The sequence below is a fragment of the Pristiophorus japonicus genome, chromosome 15, assembly GCF_044704955.1.
Source record: "Pristiophorus japonicus isolate sPriJap1 chromosome 15, sPriJap1.hap1, whole genome shotgun sequence".
In the NCBI taxonomy this organism is placed as follows: Eukaryota; Metazoa; Chordata; class Chondrichthyes; family Pristiophoridae; genus Pristiophorus; species Pristiophorus japonicus.
In genome coordinates, this window is record NC_091991.1 from 54,097,571 (window position 1) to 54,117,064 (window position 19,494).

General features: G+C 45.0%; 1 protein-coding gene and 1 long non-coding RNA gene across 2 annotated transcripts in view; one reads left to right on the top strand and one right to left on the bottom strand.

The window, feature by feature from the left end:
- The window catches only part of LOC139280766 (uncharacterized), a 36,427-nt gene that overhangs the window by 13,235 nt on the left and 3,698 nt on the right, over nt 1-19,494 (top strand). Inside the window, exon 2 of the long non-coding RNA XR_011596762.1 lies at nt 18,526-18,770. This is a non-coding gene — a long non-coding RNA (uncharacterized lncRNA). The remainder of the gene's footprint in view (nt 1-18,525; nt 18,771-19,494) is intronic.
- LOC139280760 (synapsin-3-like) overlaps nt 1-19,494 on the bottom strand; it is a 291,283-nt gene that overhangs the window by 4,629 nt on the left and 267,160 nt on the right. Inside the window, exons 8-11 of the mRNA XM_070900435.1 lie at nt 18,170-18,312; nt 15,887-15,961; nt 13,436-13,538; nt 1,466-1,612 (exon numbers count right to left, since the gene is read on the bottom strand). Of these exons, the coding sequence (XP_070756536.1) occupies nt 1,466-1,612; nt 13,436-13,538; nt 15,887-15,961; nt 18,170-18,312 (468 nt within the window). The remainder of the gene's footprint in view (nt 1-1,465; nt 1,613-13,435; nt 13,539-15,886; nt 15,962-18,169; nt 18,313-19,494) is intronic.

Below are 19,494 nucleotides of genomic sequence, written 5' to 3' on the forward strand. Positions count from 1 at the left end.
TCCCGAGCAAACCACTGAATTGTAATATTTTTTAAAACCTAAATTTACAATTTATTGGGGAGAACCTTCTGATTACTGGGAGTTTTGACTTGGCTGGGAGGAGGAGGGAATGGTTGTTCTTTGTGGTCAGCAAGGTACAACAATATCTTGCATTCGTATTGTGCCTTTAACATAGAAAACCTAAGGCAGTTTATAGAGGTGTAAGTAAAATGGATGCAGAGCGTGGGAAAGGTTTAGAGCTGGAGGAGGTTACAGGGACGTGGGGATGATGAAGTTAAACTGTCAAATGCACAAAATATGACCCTAACTCTCCACACTTACGGCTGTTGCCAAGTTTACGGGGGTGGGTTTTATGGCGTCCGAGTGTCCCGCCATGGAGAGTGCAATTGGGAGCCCGATTTAAAATTAACCATTTCCACACGACAGTGAAGAGGAGCTGGGAGTTGACGGCTCAACTCAACAAGGTAAGTGGATGTTTCAGCACTCCTTGTGGACCAGGAGGAGCAAGAGTCCTCCTGCCAGTCCCTCCAGGAAGCCTGTGTCCTAGCCCCTGCCGATCGCAGCCTCTCTCTCTCACCCCTCCTGATCGTCGACCTCCTCCCGCCCCAATGTCCTATCTGTCCCCTCCAGCCATGATGGCTTCACATCCCCCCCCATCCCACCACTGTGATGCACTCTCTTCCCAACAACCCACCCTCCACCGCAATGGCTGACCTTCTCCCTCGCCCTCCTGATTGCCGGGGATTGTCCCAAAAGGTCCCCTGCTGCGGCCTCTTTCCGCAGTCGTCGTCACCCCCCCCCCACCCCCCCCACCTCTCCGGCATAGTTGTCCATTTGGTCGCTTGTCGGGTGAGATACCGATTCAACATATGTTCGAGGTCCTACCATTAAGTTATTCAGGTCTTCCGCATGCCCGGCCTTGCCTGGTTCTTCTGCTGTTTTTGGCCTCCCCCACACCCTCCCCGTCTCCCCATAAATATCAGGGCCATAGATTTATTAATCTATTAGGATGAAGGGCTTTTGCAGAACAGCTGCTGAGCTGAGATATCTTCACAGGGAAAGAAAAACACAGCAACTCCAGGGAATCGTGTATATTTTCTAGTGGTCAGACTGACCGTGTCAGTAGGAGTGGAATCAATCCAGCTGCTTCGTGCCCTTTGGCTGGGATATGGTGGGACCCTAAGGAGGAGGATAAACCAAAAAAATGGACAGGGATGAAATCTAAAGAAGGGCTACAGAACAGGAGGTTCCTAATTTCAATCCCTGTTCAGTGGTTTCTTAGCTGATGTATTGCCAACACTTGTTGACATGCCCAACACGAGAAGGATACACACTTGGGTAAGGTATGAGAGGGCATCCAGAATCCTCCGTGGAACTATACCCCAGCAAAGAATCAACACCTTCACAAGAAGAAGGGAGAAATAAAGCCGAGAAAGAAAGTCTCCATGTTGGTTTTGCTGCTAACCTGGCTCAGTGTCATTGCGGCTCTTTGCTGGGATGGTGCAGAGCTGTCTGGCAGAAGCTGGTTCATTTTCCCAATGACCAGGTCTGCTATTAACTGCCTGTCCTCCTCAATGTATTCTCCAATCAGTGGCATGGCACTGTCCATTACCTGCAATAGAAGGGAAGTAAGTAGAATAGTCAGCTCAATGACCACATTCGATACATCACCAGGAAGCTTAATCAAAACTCTGGAAGTTTAAATCTCATCCGATATCCGACATCTGTTAATACAATTTTAAATTTATGAATTTTAGTACATGACCCACACCTTTCATATCTGCCCACCCTTAGTCATTGGGAGCCAAATGATAGGGCTCAGAATTTTACCTCCTCATAACAGAAATGGCTAAAATTGAGAACTCAGTGCATGGGATTGTGATTAACACTCATATTTACCATTCTGTCACCTATTGTGTTGCTGCTTCAATGTGCTGTGCAGTCAAAGGGTGAGGGGACTCAAAACATTGAACATAAGAACGGGAGTAGGCCATTCAGCACCTCGAGCCTGTTCTGCCATTCAATCTAATCATGGGTTTTCTGTACCTCAACTCCATCTATCTGCTTTTGATCCATACCCCTTGATACCCTTACCATCAACAAAAATCTATTAATCTCTGTCTTGAAAATTTCAATTGATCCAGCATCCACAGGGGCAAGAGCGTTCCAGATTTCTCCGAGCTTCCTGATTTCACTGCTAAATGGCCCAGCTCTAATTTCAGATTGTGTCACTTCATTCCAAATTCCCCACCAGAGGAAATAGCTTCTCCGTATCTAACCTATCAAATCCTTTTATCATTTAAAACACCTCAATTAGACCACTTCTCAATCTTCTAAACTCAAGGAAATACAAGCCACGATTATGTAACCTGTTGTGCTCCTAACACAGATGAGACTACACACAGGGAGGTTAAAGTAACAGTGACTTCAGTCTTTATTAAGACACTCCAGATTGAGTAACAGGCCTTAGGGGGCTGGCTTATATACAGTGCTCCCAAGGGATGCTGGGATCCCTTGGGACTTCAGGGGATGTGCTCCCTGGTGGTGGAACATGGGAATGCATGCTTTACAGATACACAACATAACCTATCCTCATAATTTAACCCTTTAACTGGTGAATCTGCTCTGTACCTCCTCCAAGGCCAATATATCCTTCCTGAAGTGCAGTGCCCAGAACTGAACACAGAGCTCCAGAGGGGATCTGACCAAGGTTCTATACAACTGCAACATAACTCGTTCCCCATTGCGTTTCAGATCCCTGGAGATAAAGGTTAACATTCCATTAGAATTTTTGATTACTTTTTGTACCTGTGCACTAGCTTTTAGTGATTTGCATATGTGGACAACCACAGTCCTTTGCTCCTCTGCAGTTCCTAGTCTCTCACCGCTACTGACCAAGCTGGCTGAGTCCTAAAGGACATAACTGCCAGACTGGGCCTGCAGCAAGTGGTGAGAGAAACATCATGAGGAAAAAAACCTACTTGACCTCGTCCTCACCAAAATACCTGTCGCAGATGCATCTGTCCATAACAGTATTGGTAGCATTGACCATCGCACAGTCATTGTGGAGATAAAGTCCTGTCTTCACAATGAGGACACCCTCCATCGTGTCATGCGATACTACCACTATGCTAAATGGGATAGATTCAGAACAGAACTAGCAGCTCAAAACTGGGCATCCATGAGGCACTGTGGGCCATCAGTATCATAAGGTCAGAAGTGGGGATGTTTGCTGATGATTGCAGTGTGTTCAATTCCATTTGCAAATCCTCAGATAATGAAGCAGTCCATGCCCGCATGCAGCAACACCTGGACAACATTCAGGCTTGGGCTGATAAGTGGCAAGTAATATTCGCGCCACACAAGTGCTAGGCAATGACTATCTCCAACATGTGAGCATCTAACCACAACCCTTTGACATTCAACGGCATTATCATCACCGAATCCCCCACCATCAACATCCTGGGGGGGGGGGGGGTGGTCACTATTGACCAGAAACCTAACTGGACTAGCCACATAAATACTGTGGCCATGAGCAGGTCAGAGGCTGGGTATTCTGTGGTGAGTGTCTCATCTCCTGACTCCTCAAAGCCTTTCCAACAGCTACTAGGCACAAGTCAGGAGTGTGATAGAATACTCTCCACTTACGTGGATGAGTGCAGCTCCAACAACACTCAAGAAGCTCAACACCATCCAGGACAAAGTTGCCCACTTGATTGGCACCCCATCCACCATCTTAAACATTCACTCCCTCCACCGGCGAACCGTGGCTGCAGTGAGTACCATCTACAAGATGCACTGCAGCAACTTGCCAAGGCTTCTTCAGCAGCACCTCAATAACCCACGATCTCTACCACCTCGAAGGACAAGGGCAGCAGACACATGGGAACAGCAGCACCTCCAAGTTCCCCTCCAGGTTATACACCATCTTTACTTGGAACTATATCGACATTTCTTCATAGTCGCTGGGTCAAATATCCTGGAACTCCCTAACAGCACTGTGGGTGTATCTTCACACAGACTGCAGTGGTTCAAGAAGACAGCTCACCACCTCAAGGACAATTAGGGAAAGGCAATAAATGCTTGTCTTGCCAGCGACGCTCACAACCTAGGAAGGAATTTTTTTAAATTAGAAAATATTCTGATTGGTCATTCTTGGATCCAAAGTAGATGACCTCGCACTGCGTGACATTACGCTCCATCTGTCAATTAGCAAGAAATCATTCCCAGAAACAATATGCAAGATATCATTGTCTACTCACCTAATCTGGGTATGTCCTTTTGCAACTAGTAAGCTTTTATAGTTTGTATATTGGAGAGGAAGTCAAGGTAACATGTGGGACAGCACAAAATGTTAGTGATCCAGAAAACGGTTCTATAAAAGGGCTCTCTGTTACTAGGGGAGCCCTAAGCCACCAATGTTTTGGGTTGTGGCACATCTGTAAAATAGAAGTACTGTACAACATAGCTATTCCTTGTAGGGTAGAACCATATACTTTCTGGGAATTTCTCTCATATTGTTTCTGGGAATTATTTCTCCCTACTGTGTCTGGGAATGATTTCTTGCTAAGTCCCACATACCTAGAACAGATCCAAGAGTAAAGTAATGCTTTCTCTGCCCTTGTTTTGACACCACTCCAAAGGCTAATCTTCAGTAGAACAGGAGGTAAAAACCAGGAGATATGGAAATAATGTAATGGGAGATGTCCATTTGCTGCCACAAACCGCCTCAAGTTCCTCCTTCTCCTGGATGCTGATGTTGAACAATATTGTACATTGTGTTTGAGGCGCCTTGTAGTTCATTAATGTGACTCAAAATGTTTCTTAAAGTATGTTAGTGGAAATTGATTGAGGGCAATATTTATTTTAGATTAAAGATAACAAATCTGCCCACAGTGTCATCTGTGATGTGTATTTGGTCTGGTGAACAGGTTCTCATGTTATGTAATTCCTTACAAGAGGATTAAACTGAAAAAAACATTTACATGACTTCAACTCGCACAACATTTCTTATGAAATCACATAATTGGGTTATGGGAACTTATCTGTCACAGCATGCCAATTAAAACAATATAGCTGAAAATGGGTGCATTCTCCATGTCCTGCTCTCATTTGCGCTCTCACTTTTTCTTCCCTTGTCTTTCTCTAATTCACTCTCTCCTTGTCTCACTATCGATACAATACATGATATTAAGATGAAGTTTGGAAGAGGACACTAATTCATTCTTGTGAATCGTTCTTCAGTGCAGGGAAACAGGAACCGGCACACGGAAAGGGAAGGGATTATTGAGGAGCTGAATGGCTGCATGTCTTCCATTTTCCCTCCGTTCCATCATTTTTAATCGGTGTCCTTACTTTGTGCATTTACTGGGAATTATGATGCTCTGCTATTGGACTGAAAAACATTATAATGTCTGTGAAGCTCAACCCAACATGAATGATCTCAAAATAACCCAGCAGTGGGGCCTTCACTCCATGTGATTCATAGATTGGTAGGTTAGTGCTTTGTTTGAAGTGCCCTGGGCTGTTTACTTTGTTAATGATGCTCTATGAATGCTACTTGTTTTTGCACTTATGACAATAGCAATACCATCCAATAGTGGCCACATTGCTTCCTATTTGCTCCTTTGCTAGTGTGTGAGCAACTGTGCCTTACTACAGGGCCACATTTCAGCCACAAAAGTGGTGCATACAGTTCATGAGGCAGCAAAAATACAACCCTGCTCTAATATGTGGTTAACTCTCCATTTAAAGAATCAGCAGCAATGGAATCACTGCAAGTAAATGTGGACTGAATTGAACGTTGAGCAGTCAAATGATGTGTTATATACAGCGCTCACAATAACTAGTCAATAACTATTTAGACAGACTGACTGCATTGTTGTCCACTCACTTCTACTCTATAAGGACTAAAAACTACGTTCCGTTACGAACATTAAGATCTGGGAATAGTAATCCCATCTGATTTATGCTGAGGTGAATAGGAATCCACAAAAAGCACAACTTCACTTATTACACTCTACAAGTTAACATTCCTGCTGCTCCTGGATTCAGCTATGAATTGAGCAGCCCAATGCATTTGCTGAGGCTGCTATTCTCTGTGTTCCAACATCAATCAGATTTGGCTTATTTGTCCTCTACAAGATTATAGCCTAGAATTTCCATCTCCCATTGCCGATCTTTCAATGGATCTGGGTGGATGGACGTGGGAACCAACTCAGAAACATCTCTCCCAACTCTTTCTGCCCATCCATATGACATCCATGCGATCCATGTTTCCTGCCATTTGCACTGTAAGAACACTGGATGCAGTACTATCCAGGCATATAACTGCAGCAACACCACAATAGATTGCTAATGCTTAACATCAGACTTCTGTTTTTATGCCAAGAGCTCAAAAAGTCAAACTAAATGGTTGCATAGAATACCAGTGAAAAACCTTCATATCTCACACTTCTGATTCCGGCAGGCCTTGTTTCTAGGCAGTGTTATTACCTAGAACTGTGCCTCTTATTCAAAAATGGTTACCCACCACTTACTGAACCAGGCTATCGCAACAGATATTATACAACAGGAAATCGGACGTGACATTGGTTCTTCACTATAATCTCTTCTGTTGTTTCTGTGCTCCCAACAACCACTGGAGTCAATCTTGGGAACCATCTGTTCCTGTTACAGTTGCCTCCAGCTGTACTCTACTGTCACATACTATTCCAAACATTGTGAAAGGAAGACCTTGGAGTTGTATGAGCAGGAGGTGCATCATTTGAGTTTTTCTCTTGTTTGTGTATGTTTGCTAATCTTGCCACAAGATGGCAGACAAGCACTACTGTTTCCTGTGGGACCAATATTGTACTTTGCCATCACACAAATTTGTTGGCCACAAACTCAATGGAGGATTTTTTTCCTTTTGCGGCTCCTATCGTGAAGATGTTGATTTAATCTTGCAAGTAGCTTGATGTTGAAGGACATCACAGCCAAAACCAATTCTGTCCTCATTTGATATCCATGTGGACTGGAAAGGCACTAGATGTATAATGACATTTATATACATGAATACTAGGAAGCATCAGGAACAAGCTGCCAGCACTGGAAGCTACTGTGGCATTAGGTCACTATGATGTAGTGTGAATATCAGAAACATGGCTAAATAGTGAGGATGGAAGTGAATACAACATTCAAGAGTATAAAGTATTTAGATAAGGCAGAGTGGACACAGAAAGGAGGTGATGTAGCCTTATATTCAGGGACACCTGGGATGTAAACATAATGAATCCTGTGGAAGGGGAAAAGCTATCAAATAAACTACTCTGGGTAGACATCTCTAATGTGAAAGAATTCCAAACTAATGCTCTGGGTACATTTTAAAGACTCTCAGCATAAGGCAGATAATGTGCTCTATGAAGAGATAGGAAGGGATTGTGAGAAGAGGAACGTTTTAATGGAAGATTTCAGTATAAACTGGAAAAACTCACTTGCTTTAGAATTAGGAGTTGGTAAATGTACTGCACGATAGTTTTGTCTCCCAATGTGTCAAGGAAGCAATAAGTGGTAGTACTCACCCTGACCTGGTATGTACAAAGTACTCAGTGGGGTGTCTTAGTGCTGCAGCTCGCAGTTCTGGGAGGGCCGGAAAACAACTGGCTCCCACGCTGGATGAGGGGTAGACGGTGATCCCAGCAGAAGCCTCGGATGACTGGCAGCAGCCCAGTTTATATATTTGTATTCCTCCTGGTCCCACCAAAAAAAATAGATGTTTCCTATGTTTTGAGTGCAGCCTCCAGCCGCCCTTTTAACGACTGCTGGGTAGGCTGCTCACCGCAGGGTACAAATAGGTGGAGCATGTGTTTAAATTGCAATCTGGGTCCTATGAAAGCCATAGGACTCATACTTGTATACTGCAATAAGACTCCGGCTGCCATTTTGCCCTGGCCCTTCAATGGCGGTGGGGAGGATCAGGACAGGAACAGGATAGTATGTGCAGCAATAAAACCAGAAAATGTTGGCAATCTCAGCAGGTCGGGCAGCATCTGCGGAGAGAAACACAGTTAACCTTTCAGGTCTGTGACCCTTTGTCAGAACTGGAAAAGTTCGAGATGTAACAGATTTTTAAGGAAGTGCAAGGGCACTGAAAGGGGGAAGGGAGGTGTTATGTATGTAAACATTAGCAATGTGTAAGACTTGCCACCAGGGGGTGCACCTGTGGTAGACCCAAGGATCACCTGCACACCCTGGGAAAGCAGGTATAAAAAGGCAGTCTACCATGCTGCTTCCTCACTCTGGAGTTATATTAAAGAGACCAAGGTCACAACAGTTTGAGCTTACAATATACAGTCTTGTGGAGTTATTCTGAACATAACAATTGGCGACGAGTAACAGATCACAAACTTTCATGCGGTTATGGCTGCCGTTGGTATTCTTGAGAGATTTGTTAAGGGTGATGATTGGGAAGCCTTCGTTGAGCGGCTTGACCAGTACTTCGTGGCCAACGAGCTGGAAAAGGAAGAAACCGCGGTCAAGCACAGGGCAATTCTCCTCACTGTTTGCGGATGCACGATATATGCCTCATCAAAAATCTGCTAGCACCGATGAAACCAATGGAGAAGATATATGAAGAGCCGAAGGAGAGCATCTTGATGGCCAGGTATCGCTTTTATACGCACCATCGCTCCGAAGGCTAGGATGTGGCGAGCTATGTCACCGACCTAAGACGCCTTGCTGGACCGTGCGTATTTGCTGGATTTTGGGGGGGAAAATGTTGCAGGACTATTTCGTGCTTGGAATCGGCCACGAGGTCATTCTTCGCAAACTGCTGTCTGCCGAATCCCTAGATATGAGTAGGCCATCGCAATAGCCCAGGCTTTCATGTCCACGAACGATAACACTAAATATCATTGCAGCATCGAAGCTCACTGGCAAGTACTGTACATAAAATAACGCCTTCAGCAGGCAGAACTGTACATGGCAGGGCCTACACAGCTGCAGAGGCCAGACCTAGGATGACTCGGGGTCCGCCATGGGGCGTGAATGTGAATCCATTAGCACCATATTGGCGCTGCGGGGGTAATCATAGAGCCCATCAATGTCGATTCAAGCACTATGTGTGCAAGATCTGTGGAATAATGGGGCACCTCCAGCCAATGTGTAGACGTGCTGTGACTCACCACGTGGCAGAGTCGACAGAAGATGACCAATCCGGCACGGATCACGCTGAACGAGTAAGAGAGGCAACTCAACCTGAGGCTGAAGAGGAAGTGTATGGGGTACACACCATCATCAAAAGCTCTCCGATAATGTTAAAAATCAAATTAAACGGCATTCCAGCTTCCATGGAATTGGACACGGGGGCGAGTCAGTCAATTATGAGCCAGAAGGCTTTTGAGAAACTGTGGGGCAACAAGGCACAAAGGCCAAAACTAAGCCCGATCCACACCAAGCTGCGCACTTACACCAATGAGCTCACACCAGTCATTGGCAGTGAGGCGGTGAAGGTATCGTACGATGGAACTGTGCATGATTTACCACTATGGATTGTACCAGGCAATGGCCCAACACTGTTCAGCAGAAGCTGGCTAGGAAAGATCCGATGGAACTGGGACGACATCAAAGCACTGTCTTCGGAGGATGATGCCTCGTGCGCCCAAGTGCTAAACAAATTCCCGTCCTTATTCTAGCCAGGCATCGGCAACTTCACAGGCAACAAAGTGCAGATCCATCTAGTTCCTGATGCACGACCCATTCATCACAAGGCCCGAGTGGTTCCATACATGATGCGAGAGAAAGTCGAGATCGAGCTGGACAGACTTCAACGAGAGGGGATCATATCGCCAGTCGAGTTCAACGAGTGGACCAGTCCAATTGTTCGGGTGTTGAAAAGCGATGGGACGTTCAGAATCTGCGGGCACTACAAGGTAATGATCAACCAAGTCTCGTTACAGGACCAGTACCCACTACCCAAAGCGGATGACCTGTTTGCAATGCTAGCAAGGGGGAAGTCGTTCACCAAGCTGGATCTAACCTCTGCTTACATGACACAGGAGCTGGCCGAACCTTCGAAAAAATTGCCGTACATCAACACGCACAGAGGACTGTTCATATACCACAGATGCCCTTTTGGGATTCGCTCGGCTGCGGCCATCTTCCAGAGGAACATAGAGAGTCTGCTGAAATCGGTTCCGTACACCGTGGTGTTTCAAGACGACATCTTCATCACTGGCCGCAACACCACTGAACACTTGCACAACCTGGAAGAGGTTCTAAAGTGACTGGACAGAGTGGGACTCAGGCTGAAATGCTCCAAGTGTGTTTTCCTGGTGCCAGAGGTTGCATTTCTAGGGAGAAAGATTGCGGCGAACGGCATCAGACCCACGGACTCCAAGACGGAGGCCATCAAGAATGCACCCAAACAACAGAATGTGACAGAGCTGCGTTCGTTCCTGGGACTACTCAACTATTTTGGTAACTTTTTACCGGGGTTGAGCACTTCGCTGGAACCATTGCATTTATTGCTATGCAAGGGCAACGACTGGGTTTGGGGTAAATCTCAAGAGACAGCCTTTAACAAGGCCAGAAATCTGTTATGTTCTAACAAGTTACTTGTATTGTATGACCCGTGTAAACGTTTAGTGCTAGCTTGTGATGCATCTTCGTACGGGGTCGGTTGTGTGTAACAGCAAGCCAATGTGTCAGGCAAACTGCAACCAGTTGCATATGCGCCCAGAAGCTTATCTAAGGCTGAAAGAGCCTACAGTATGGTTGAGAAAGAGGCGTTAGCATGCATATACGGGGTTAAGAAAATGCACCAATACCTATTTGGACTCCAGTTCGAACTCGAAACCGACCACAAGCCGCTCATCTCGCTGTTCACAGAAAGCAAAGGTAATAACACCAATGCTTCGTCCCGCATCCAAAGATGGGCACTAACGTTATCTGCGTATGACTATGTAATCCGCCACAGACCAGGCACTGAGAACTGTGCTGATGCCCTCAGTCGGCTACCATTGTCCACCGCTGGCGTGGAAATGGCGCAACCCGCAGACTTCCTTCTTGTAATGGATGCTTTTGAGAGCGAGGGGCCACCCATCATGGCTCGCCAGATCAGGACCTGGACTAGCCAGGACCCGGTGCTTTCACTAGTAAAAAGCTGCATCCTCAATGGGAGCTGGTCGGTGGTTCCCGGGGAAATGCAAGACGAAATTAAGCCGTTCCACCAACGCAAGGATGAAATATCCATCCATTCAGACTGTCTCCTATGGGGGAATCATGTAATTTTGCCAAAAAAGGCAGGGAAATGTTTATATGTGACATTCACAGTACCCACCCAGGCATAGTCATGATGAAGGCTATCGCCACGCCGCACGTTTGGTAGCCCGGCATTGACTCAGAATTGGAGTCATACATACACAAATGTAACACTCTCATAGTTGAGCAATGTACCAAGGGAGGCCCCACTGAGTCTGTGGTCATGGCCCTCCAAACCGTGGTCCAGGGTCCACATCGATTTCGCTGGCCCTTTTCTAGGAAAGATGTTCCTAGTAGCAGTGGACACTTACTCTAAATGGATTGAATGTATAATAATGTCATCATGTACGTCCGGCTGCCACCATTGAAAGCCTCCGGGCCATATTCGCCACCCATGGTTTGCCCGCCGTCCTTGTTAGTGACAATGGACCATGTTTCACCAGCTCGGAATTCAACGAGTTCATGACCCGCAATGGCATCAAGCATGTCAGGTCTGCCCCATTTAAGCCCGCATCCAATGGTCAAGCGGAACGGGTTGTCCAAACCGCCAAGCAGAGCTTGAAACGCGTGACGGACGGTTCCCTGCAGACTCAGTTATCTAGGATTCTGCTCAGCTACCGCACGCGACCCCACTCGCTTACCGGGGTTCCCCCTACAGAATTGCTAATGAAGAAAGCACTCAAAATCAGGCTCTCCTTAGTCCACCCAGATCTCAATGATCATGTAGAAACCCGGCGTCACCGGCATAACTTGTACCACGATCGCGCGGCTGTATCACGTGACATTGATAATGACCCTGTGTTTGTTCTTAATTACGGTCATGGTCCCAAATGGGTTGCTGGTACTGTGTTAGCCAAGGAGGGGAATAGAGTGTTTGTTGTCAAACTTTTGAATGGACAAACATGCAGAAAGCACTTGGATCAGACCAAACTGCGGTTCACTGACAACCAAGAACAGTTTGAAGAGGACATTACCATCAATGATCCACCCACACACACCCAACCAGCAATCGACCTCGGGGTCAACCACGAGGATGAAACCACCATACCCGACAGTCCGATCAGACCAGCCACATCACAGTGCAGCAATGATCCAACCGAGTCACCCATGCCAGGACTTCAACTCAGGCGATCAACCCGGGAACACAGAGCCCTGGATCGCCTCAACTTGTAAATAACTTGTATCTAAGACTTTGGGCAAAATGGTGTTATGTATGTAAACATTACCAATATGCAATCTGTGGGAGACCCAAGGGTCACCTGCACACCCTAGGCAAGCAGGTATAAAAGGCAGTCAACCATGCTGCTTCCTCACTCTAGAGTTACATTAAAGAGACCAAGGTCAGAACAGTTTGAGCTTACAGTATACAGTCTTGTGGAGTTATTCTGAACATAACAGGAGAAAAGGACAAAAGGGAAGGTCTGTGATTGGGTGGAAGGCAGGAGAGATTTAAGAGACAAAAGGGATGATGGACAAAAATGAGATGGTAATGACAGAAGTTAATGAACAAAAGATGAGTCTAGATAGGGTGTGACACCCTATCACAGACCTTCCCTTTTGTCCTTTCCACCCATCCTCCTTTCAGTGCCCCAGCACTTCCTTAACAATCTGTTACATCATGAACTTTCCCAGTTCTGACGAAGGGTCACAGACCTGAAACGTTAACTCTCCACAGATGCTGTCTGACCCGCTGAAATTTCCAGCGTTTTGTGTTTTTATTTCAGATCCCAGCATCTGCAGTATTTTGCTTTGCATCAGTGTGTGCAGCATATTAGGACTGCCAGCACCAGGTGGAATGAGTTAAAATTGGCTGCTAAAGTAGGCGCAATTAAATGGAATAGTCGGAATAGTAAAATCACAAATGAAACTAAATTAGAAATAGCTTTAAAATGATGAAATGTTATATCCCATTAATAAATAATATCTCTCACCCAATGGTTTGTGTGGAATAAACCACTTGTGTTGCACCCACTGTAACTTGCACATCCATTGTACCCATATGCAGTCAACCTAGTTCTTTTCCAGTAAACCACTAATTTCGGAAAGCAATCCTTTGTTTTAATAATTTTCATGTGAAACATTTTATCTCCAGCCAGAAGGTGAGCCCACACAAGATGAAAAAGTCTTGATACTAAAGTCAACATTCAGAGTATAGAAATGCATCACAAATTGGGACACGGGCCATCCAACTAACCTCAATGATATAATCCTTCCCGTCTTTCCCATGTACAGCTTTTACTGCACAGATGTCCAGGCCACCAAACATCTCAGAGCAGGCATCCACCCACGTACGATAGCTGCAAGAGAGTTTCCATTGAAATGTCAGCTCCAGTGAGACCCTCGAGTTTGTGCCCTACTCTGTATCATGTATTCTCCCAGCATGCTGCAACATCTCAGCATTGTAATTCATTAAAGGAAACTATTCATTTCAATTTCCATCTGCCCCACATCCAGGACATTGTCAGCACACTTTCTGGTGCATCTCTATTGTTCCTTATTCCAATATGTTATGCTTTTTTATCCTTGAAACTGACAGCTTGGAACAGGCATTTTGTGTAGCATCTCATTGCTGTCACATCATAAATGGGGATGATGAACTGTGGTTGGCAGTCTCTAGACATGCTCACTAAGGCAAATGTCACAATGTCACTATGTAATTTCTACATAACATGTCTGTCTATCCTCACATACCCACAGAAATATGGCCAAAGCTCAAGAGGGGGAATTTTCCCAGATACTTTAAGTGCTAAAAAGCTTCCGAGATGGTCATGATGGGGTCTTAAGCTGGAAAACTAGTTTAGCCAGTGCTTAACCCAAAAGTTTGGCAATCTTGGTAAAAGAGTTGAAGCCAGCACTAGGAACAGCTACTCGAAGAATCATTAAGCAGCCGATTGCCACTTAAATTGCCTGCTAGTGCTCATTAAAGAGGCTACACGTCATTTTGATAGATAGTGCTTGACCTAACCCCCTCTCCTAAACAGCGACCAGCTGATTGGGAGTAATCAAATTGTTGCAGAGGATTTCGAGTGCTACTTAAAGGTATATAACTATTTGCTGCTGGAGGTTTTAAAACACTTGGAGAGACTTTCTGAGAACTTTGTGAAGACTTCACCAATACTCTATCAACATTTATTCTGGAAATTCTCCGAGTACTTCACCCAAAAATAGTAAGCGCTGTGCTATTCTACCTTATTGGACACCTCATAGGTGAGCGAGGTGGGCTCCATCTCCCCTTTCCCTCCTCTTTGAGGGTACAGGACATCCCTACTCTTCTGGACATCCTATACCAAGATCTCATCTGAGAATCTGTCTCAACTGGTCCCTGAGCCATCCTGAAAATGGCTGCTTTGTGTCAGCCAGCCCATTGCACACCTTCAGTGGAAGTGAATGAGTGGAGCCAACATATACTGCTCCATGAAAATTGCATCTAATCAGCTCTGAGTGCTAAACCCCCAGGCAAGTTCAAATGATGGTAATTGGGACCAAATTGCATGCTAAAATAAGATTTTCAAACAGGCGTGTCTTATTAGCACAGCATAACACCTGTTTTCACCCTTTCACCAAAATAACCCTCAAGATACTTTCATGTCTTGCCATGGGTTAGCAAGACAGCACCAGGTGCCGGATTGGTTCAATAGACTGCTCTGGCCCAATCAAAGCTATCACGTCTATATAATTTCTACCTTTAAGAGGCTGTTTTTCAACACTAGAATGGGCTTCCACACTAATTCCATACTGAAATAATCTGCCAAGAGGGATTGTTGCCACAACACAATTGATCTCATCTTGTCAACTTTCCAGTGCAGTGTTCTCATGCTGACCCTTCAGTGGGAGCAGGAGGGAGGGTTTGCCTTAGGGGGATTGGGGTGGTATCTATGACTCACACAACATGTTCACAATAGGATACACTGTTGCCAATGGCGATGGTCCCATTGTAAGTGGTAGATTTAAAGCTGGATGTTATTTTTTCAAAGAGGTTTGAAGAATGCCAGGACAGAGGTTTCCAATATAAAGATGAAAGATCATCGACCTGAAATGTTAACTCTGTTTCTCTCTCCACAGATGTTGCCTGACCTGCTGAGTATTTCCAGCATTTTGTTTAGATTGTATTGTTGGATATTAGTCGGTAACCAAAAAATATAGAAAAGAGATAAAGTCTGCTTCCTTTTCTGAATGAAAGCTGTGTCATTTTCCAGTTGTTTTTCCCCTCTGCAGCTTGCCATATTTATACTATGAATTTTTGGCTTGTAAACAACCTTCTGATTGTGATCAGTTTGTAGAGTTTCCATTATGGCCATGATATGAAAGTGCCTTGTGATAGTGAAGATTTGCAGGGAGGTAGAAGGGGATAGAACCAGAAAACACCACTGCACCATTATAAGAATGCTCATTGGCTTATCCTGAGGTTCAATCATTGTTGACAAAAATCATGGAGAGAGGAAGTAGCCACTCACAAGGACCTTTATTAGCTGAAGATATCAGTTTACCCAGTAAGGCTACATTAAATAAAGAAATAAGGATGGAGAAAGCACCGCTTAAATTTTCTCTCATGAGTTTAATTCTTCTTTAACATCTCGTCTACTGCCAAATCCTCCACAGTAGAGTTTTGTATCGTGACTTGGGTTTATGTGGTCTAAATGCTTACCGTTCCGTCATGGCCACTTGTTCCAGCATGGCAGAGCCAGTGTTTGCTTTCCAGTTTCCTGAAATTGAAGTCCTCCTGAAAGACAGGTATCCAGTGTTACACAGTGTAGTTGTGAGCTTCCTTTTACAATGGCATGGGCCATCTTCCAGAGACAGAAGTAAAATAGCTACAAACTTGGTTAAAGGACTGATCCCCTTTCCATTTTTTTCTGCCTTGAAAAGCACATTTCCTAGTTATTTTCTCGTGTGACCTGTTGCATGGCTATTACACTGCTCTTGAGCCAGTCACACTGAGTTTCACCAGCATGGCCCAAAGTAACTCACCCGCTTATCCCAGTGCCTCCCCTCCTGTGGCAGATTTGAAACTGGAAACTCACCATGACGTGAAAGTCAAGTGTTACCATCCTAAAGTGTTAACATCACACAGTGCTCACGCAGTGAAACTAAGGCCGAGAAACTTGCCTCCTTTGAGCCTCCCGTTAGTGCCTCCGGGGTGGTGATAATGGGGCACTACCGGCTTTGCGAGAGTACAGACGCCTGTGAAATTCCCGTCGAGGTTTGTGGCAGCGGTAGCCCCTAGTGCCACAATCTCCTGCACCCAGAGATCATGGCGTCATTGTGCTGCGCATCGCCCCAGTAGCGTCGGACCCGAACTTCGGTTCCACCCCCTGCAGCATCACGACAACACCGACAGGATGGTGGTTGCATTCATGAAAAATGTTTCCTAATCCCTTACTTCAATTTTTCATAATTTTACTCTGCCGTGATCGATTGGCCTTGCACTCTGTTAGAGTGCTTGGGGCTGATCATCTCGGGTAATGGCTGCCGTTGGCGACGAGGCAGCTCTATTCCATACAGAGCCTGCGCAGCAATGGCCCTTCCCTTTACGGGAGAGAAGGAGCCTCTGATCCCACTAATGCTGTACTCGACATTGTGCAGCACTGCACCACTACTGCCCCTCTTGCCGGCTTTAACGCTCCAAGGGAAATGGTAATGCTTGATTTAGCGCTGCACTTTCTAATTGGAGCACTAAACTGGAAGTTCGCGTCGGAGTCCCTCGCATAGCGCTCGGCGACACTTTTGCGTTACCACAAAAGTTATCGCCCCAAACGGGGCGCTATGCAATTACTCCCCCTAAATATTTAAAGTGTGGAGCAGGTTGTCTGTTGTGTGAATAACTTACCAGACAGTTTTGTTTTTATTTTAAATTCCTACTGATGACTCCAAATAGAAACCTGCAGAATATATCAATGTTCAACTTGCATGCAGGATTTCCTGCATCATAACCTAAAATGATACAAGCAGTGGATAGTACTTAGCCACCAGTCAGCTGCACACTGTCATTCAAAGCACATGAAGTTGGTGTTAAACCAACCTCAGGTGTGGAAAGATTTGTCCAATACAAGGAGCCCTGTTTCCAAAGATTCCCATGATCCTGCGACATTTTGAGAACTTGGGAAAACATCAATTTTTAAACAATTATTGGTGTGTTGAGTAATCAGATACCTGAAAAGACTTGCATTGGAGGTGCCTTTGGGTATATATGGAGCTGAGCACATCTCGCTGGGGGCTTAGGTCCTTTATGGAAAGAGGAATTTTAGTCCTGATGATCCAGATATTTGCTAAACAAATTTCGTTCATTCCTTTTCCACCTTTTTCTCTGGATGTCACAAGAACCCAGATTTGCACCCACAATCTTCATCTGCCAAGTTCTTAATCTCTCTTTTTTGTCACTGGTTGTGTATATGTTGCATGGAGATCACAAACTTCCCTACAGGAAACTTGGAATACTTTCCTTTTTGCTACTTGCAGCTGGTAAAGTTAAACAAGATAAAATAACTAAAGAGAGATTTAGATAATACTGCCTCTCTCAAACTTTACAGAACCTTTCTTCAGAAGATTAGGTGAGATTGGGCTGAGTCCATAAAAAGAAAGGACTGTCTGTGTAACAAATCAACTTGATCATCCCTGATTTGGGACAGAATCAGAGAAACCCGGCCCAACAATACTTCATGAGCACAAAGGTGACCTGAGCCAAGACTCAGTAGGAAAGATGACTTACGATTCTGTCAACAGGCTTTTTTCCACTGCTTGTTGGGAGGCCCTGGGCTCAACTTGGCATATTCTTATCACACAATCAATATCAGGAACTTAAAATGTGGAGAATGATGCAAGTAATAATGCTTCATTCCCCCTTACATTTCAGCACATTGAAACACCAATACCATTATGAAGTTTGTCATGTTGAATGACTTTTACAACAGATAAAATGACAGATACTTACATGTATGCTTTATAATTGTTTCCAATCTTCTGAATTCTGATGTCATACTTGGAGTCAATGTAAGGCTCTGTAGTTGCGTAAGTTTTTGCAAGGGCCACGACACTGGCTATATCCTGGAAGTCGTAATGATTTTCAACTTTTATCTGTAATAGACAAATCCAGGCCAGCAGGAGTAAGGGGAAGAAGTAAAAAGAGTTAAGAGCATTGTTATTAAACCATACAAAGCATGTGAAAAGCTATTGTCCACAAAAATACTTCCAATATATGTGCATCCATTCCCCAGTCCTCTGGTTCCATTGAGCTCTGTTAAATCACTCAGTGCCACATCCTCACTTACACTATCTAATTTCCTCCAGATGACAATATCTGAACTGGTGCGTGAATGTGAGGAAGCAGGGCTTTGGGACAAAGAAACACAGGGACTCCTGTGTTGGCTTTTCCTCAGCATCCTGCTCACCATCATCCTCGTAGACATCATCATAGTTGAAGAAGAATAAATTTCTGCTGTCCTGCTCCTAATCATCAACCTCATCTTCAACGTCCTCTGCCCTCCCATTGCTCTGATGGATCTACTGGAAAGGACAGTATGAACTGAAAATGGGTGAGCATTACTCTCTTGGGATTAAGATAGAAAAGTGTGCGAAAACTTCCAGTTATATGCTGCTTCACAGGGATGCCATGATGATCTAGGTGTGCAGCCACTAACCCTAGGGGGATCAAGGGGTATGGCGAGAAAGCAGGAATGGGGTACTGAAGTTGAATGTTCAGCCATGAACTCATTGAATGGCGGTGCAGGCTAGAAGGGCCGAATGGCCTACTCCTGCACCTATTTTCTATGTTTCTATGTTTCTATCTCCCACAGCTAGACAAGTGTGCATGCCCATCAGCTCTAAGGCCTGTTCCTCTTAATGTCAGTTCTCTAATTGGTGGAATGTCCCTTCCTGTCCCCTGCCTTTCATGTGCATTACGACAAAATTGAGTAAATTGGGTGAAGGCTAGCATTTGAGGGATGTCTCCAAGGTGGCAACACACAGCTGATGTAATAGATCCATGCAAGTAATTCCCATTAGTACAGATGGCAATGCATATATTGTCAGATCGAGAGCTAATGAAACCTTAATCACATTGCAGTGTAAAGGGTGATTTGTGCAGCTATGTCGGAGCTGGGGTCAGGCCCTGGAAGTCACGCAGCAGAGGTACAGAGGTTTTAACATCATCAGTGAGTTTTTTCCAATTAAATTCTGGGGAGTTGGTCCCTCAGAGGGCAGAGGCAGATAAAATGGGAAGAGTGTTAAAGGAATCCCCAATTGACACTTTACATATAT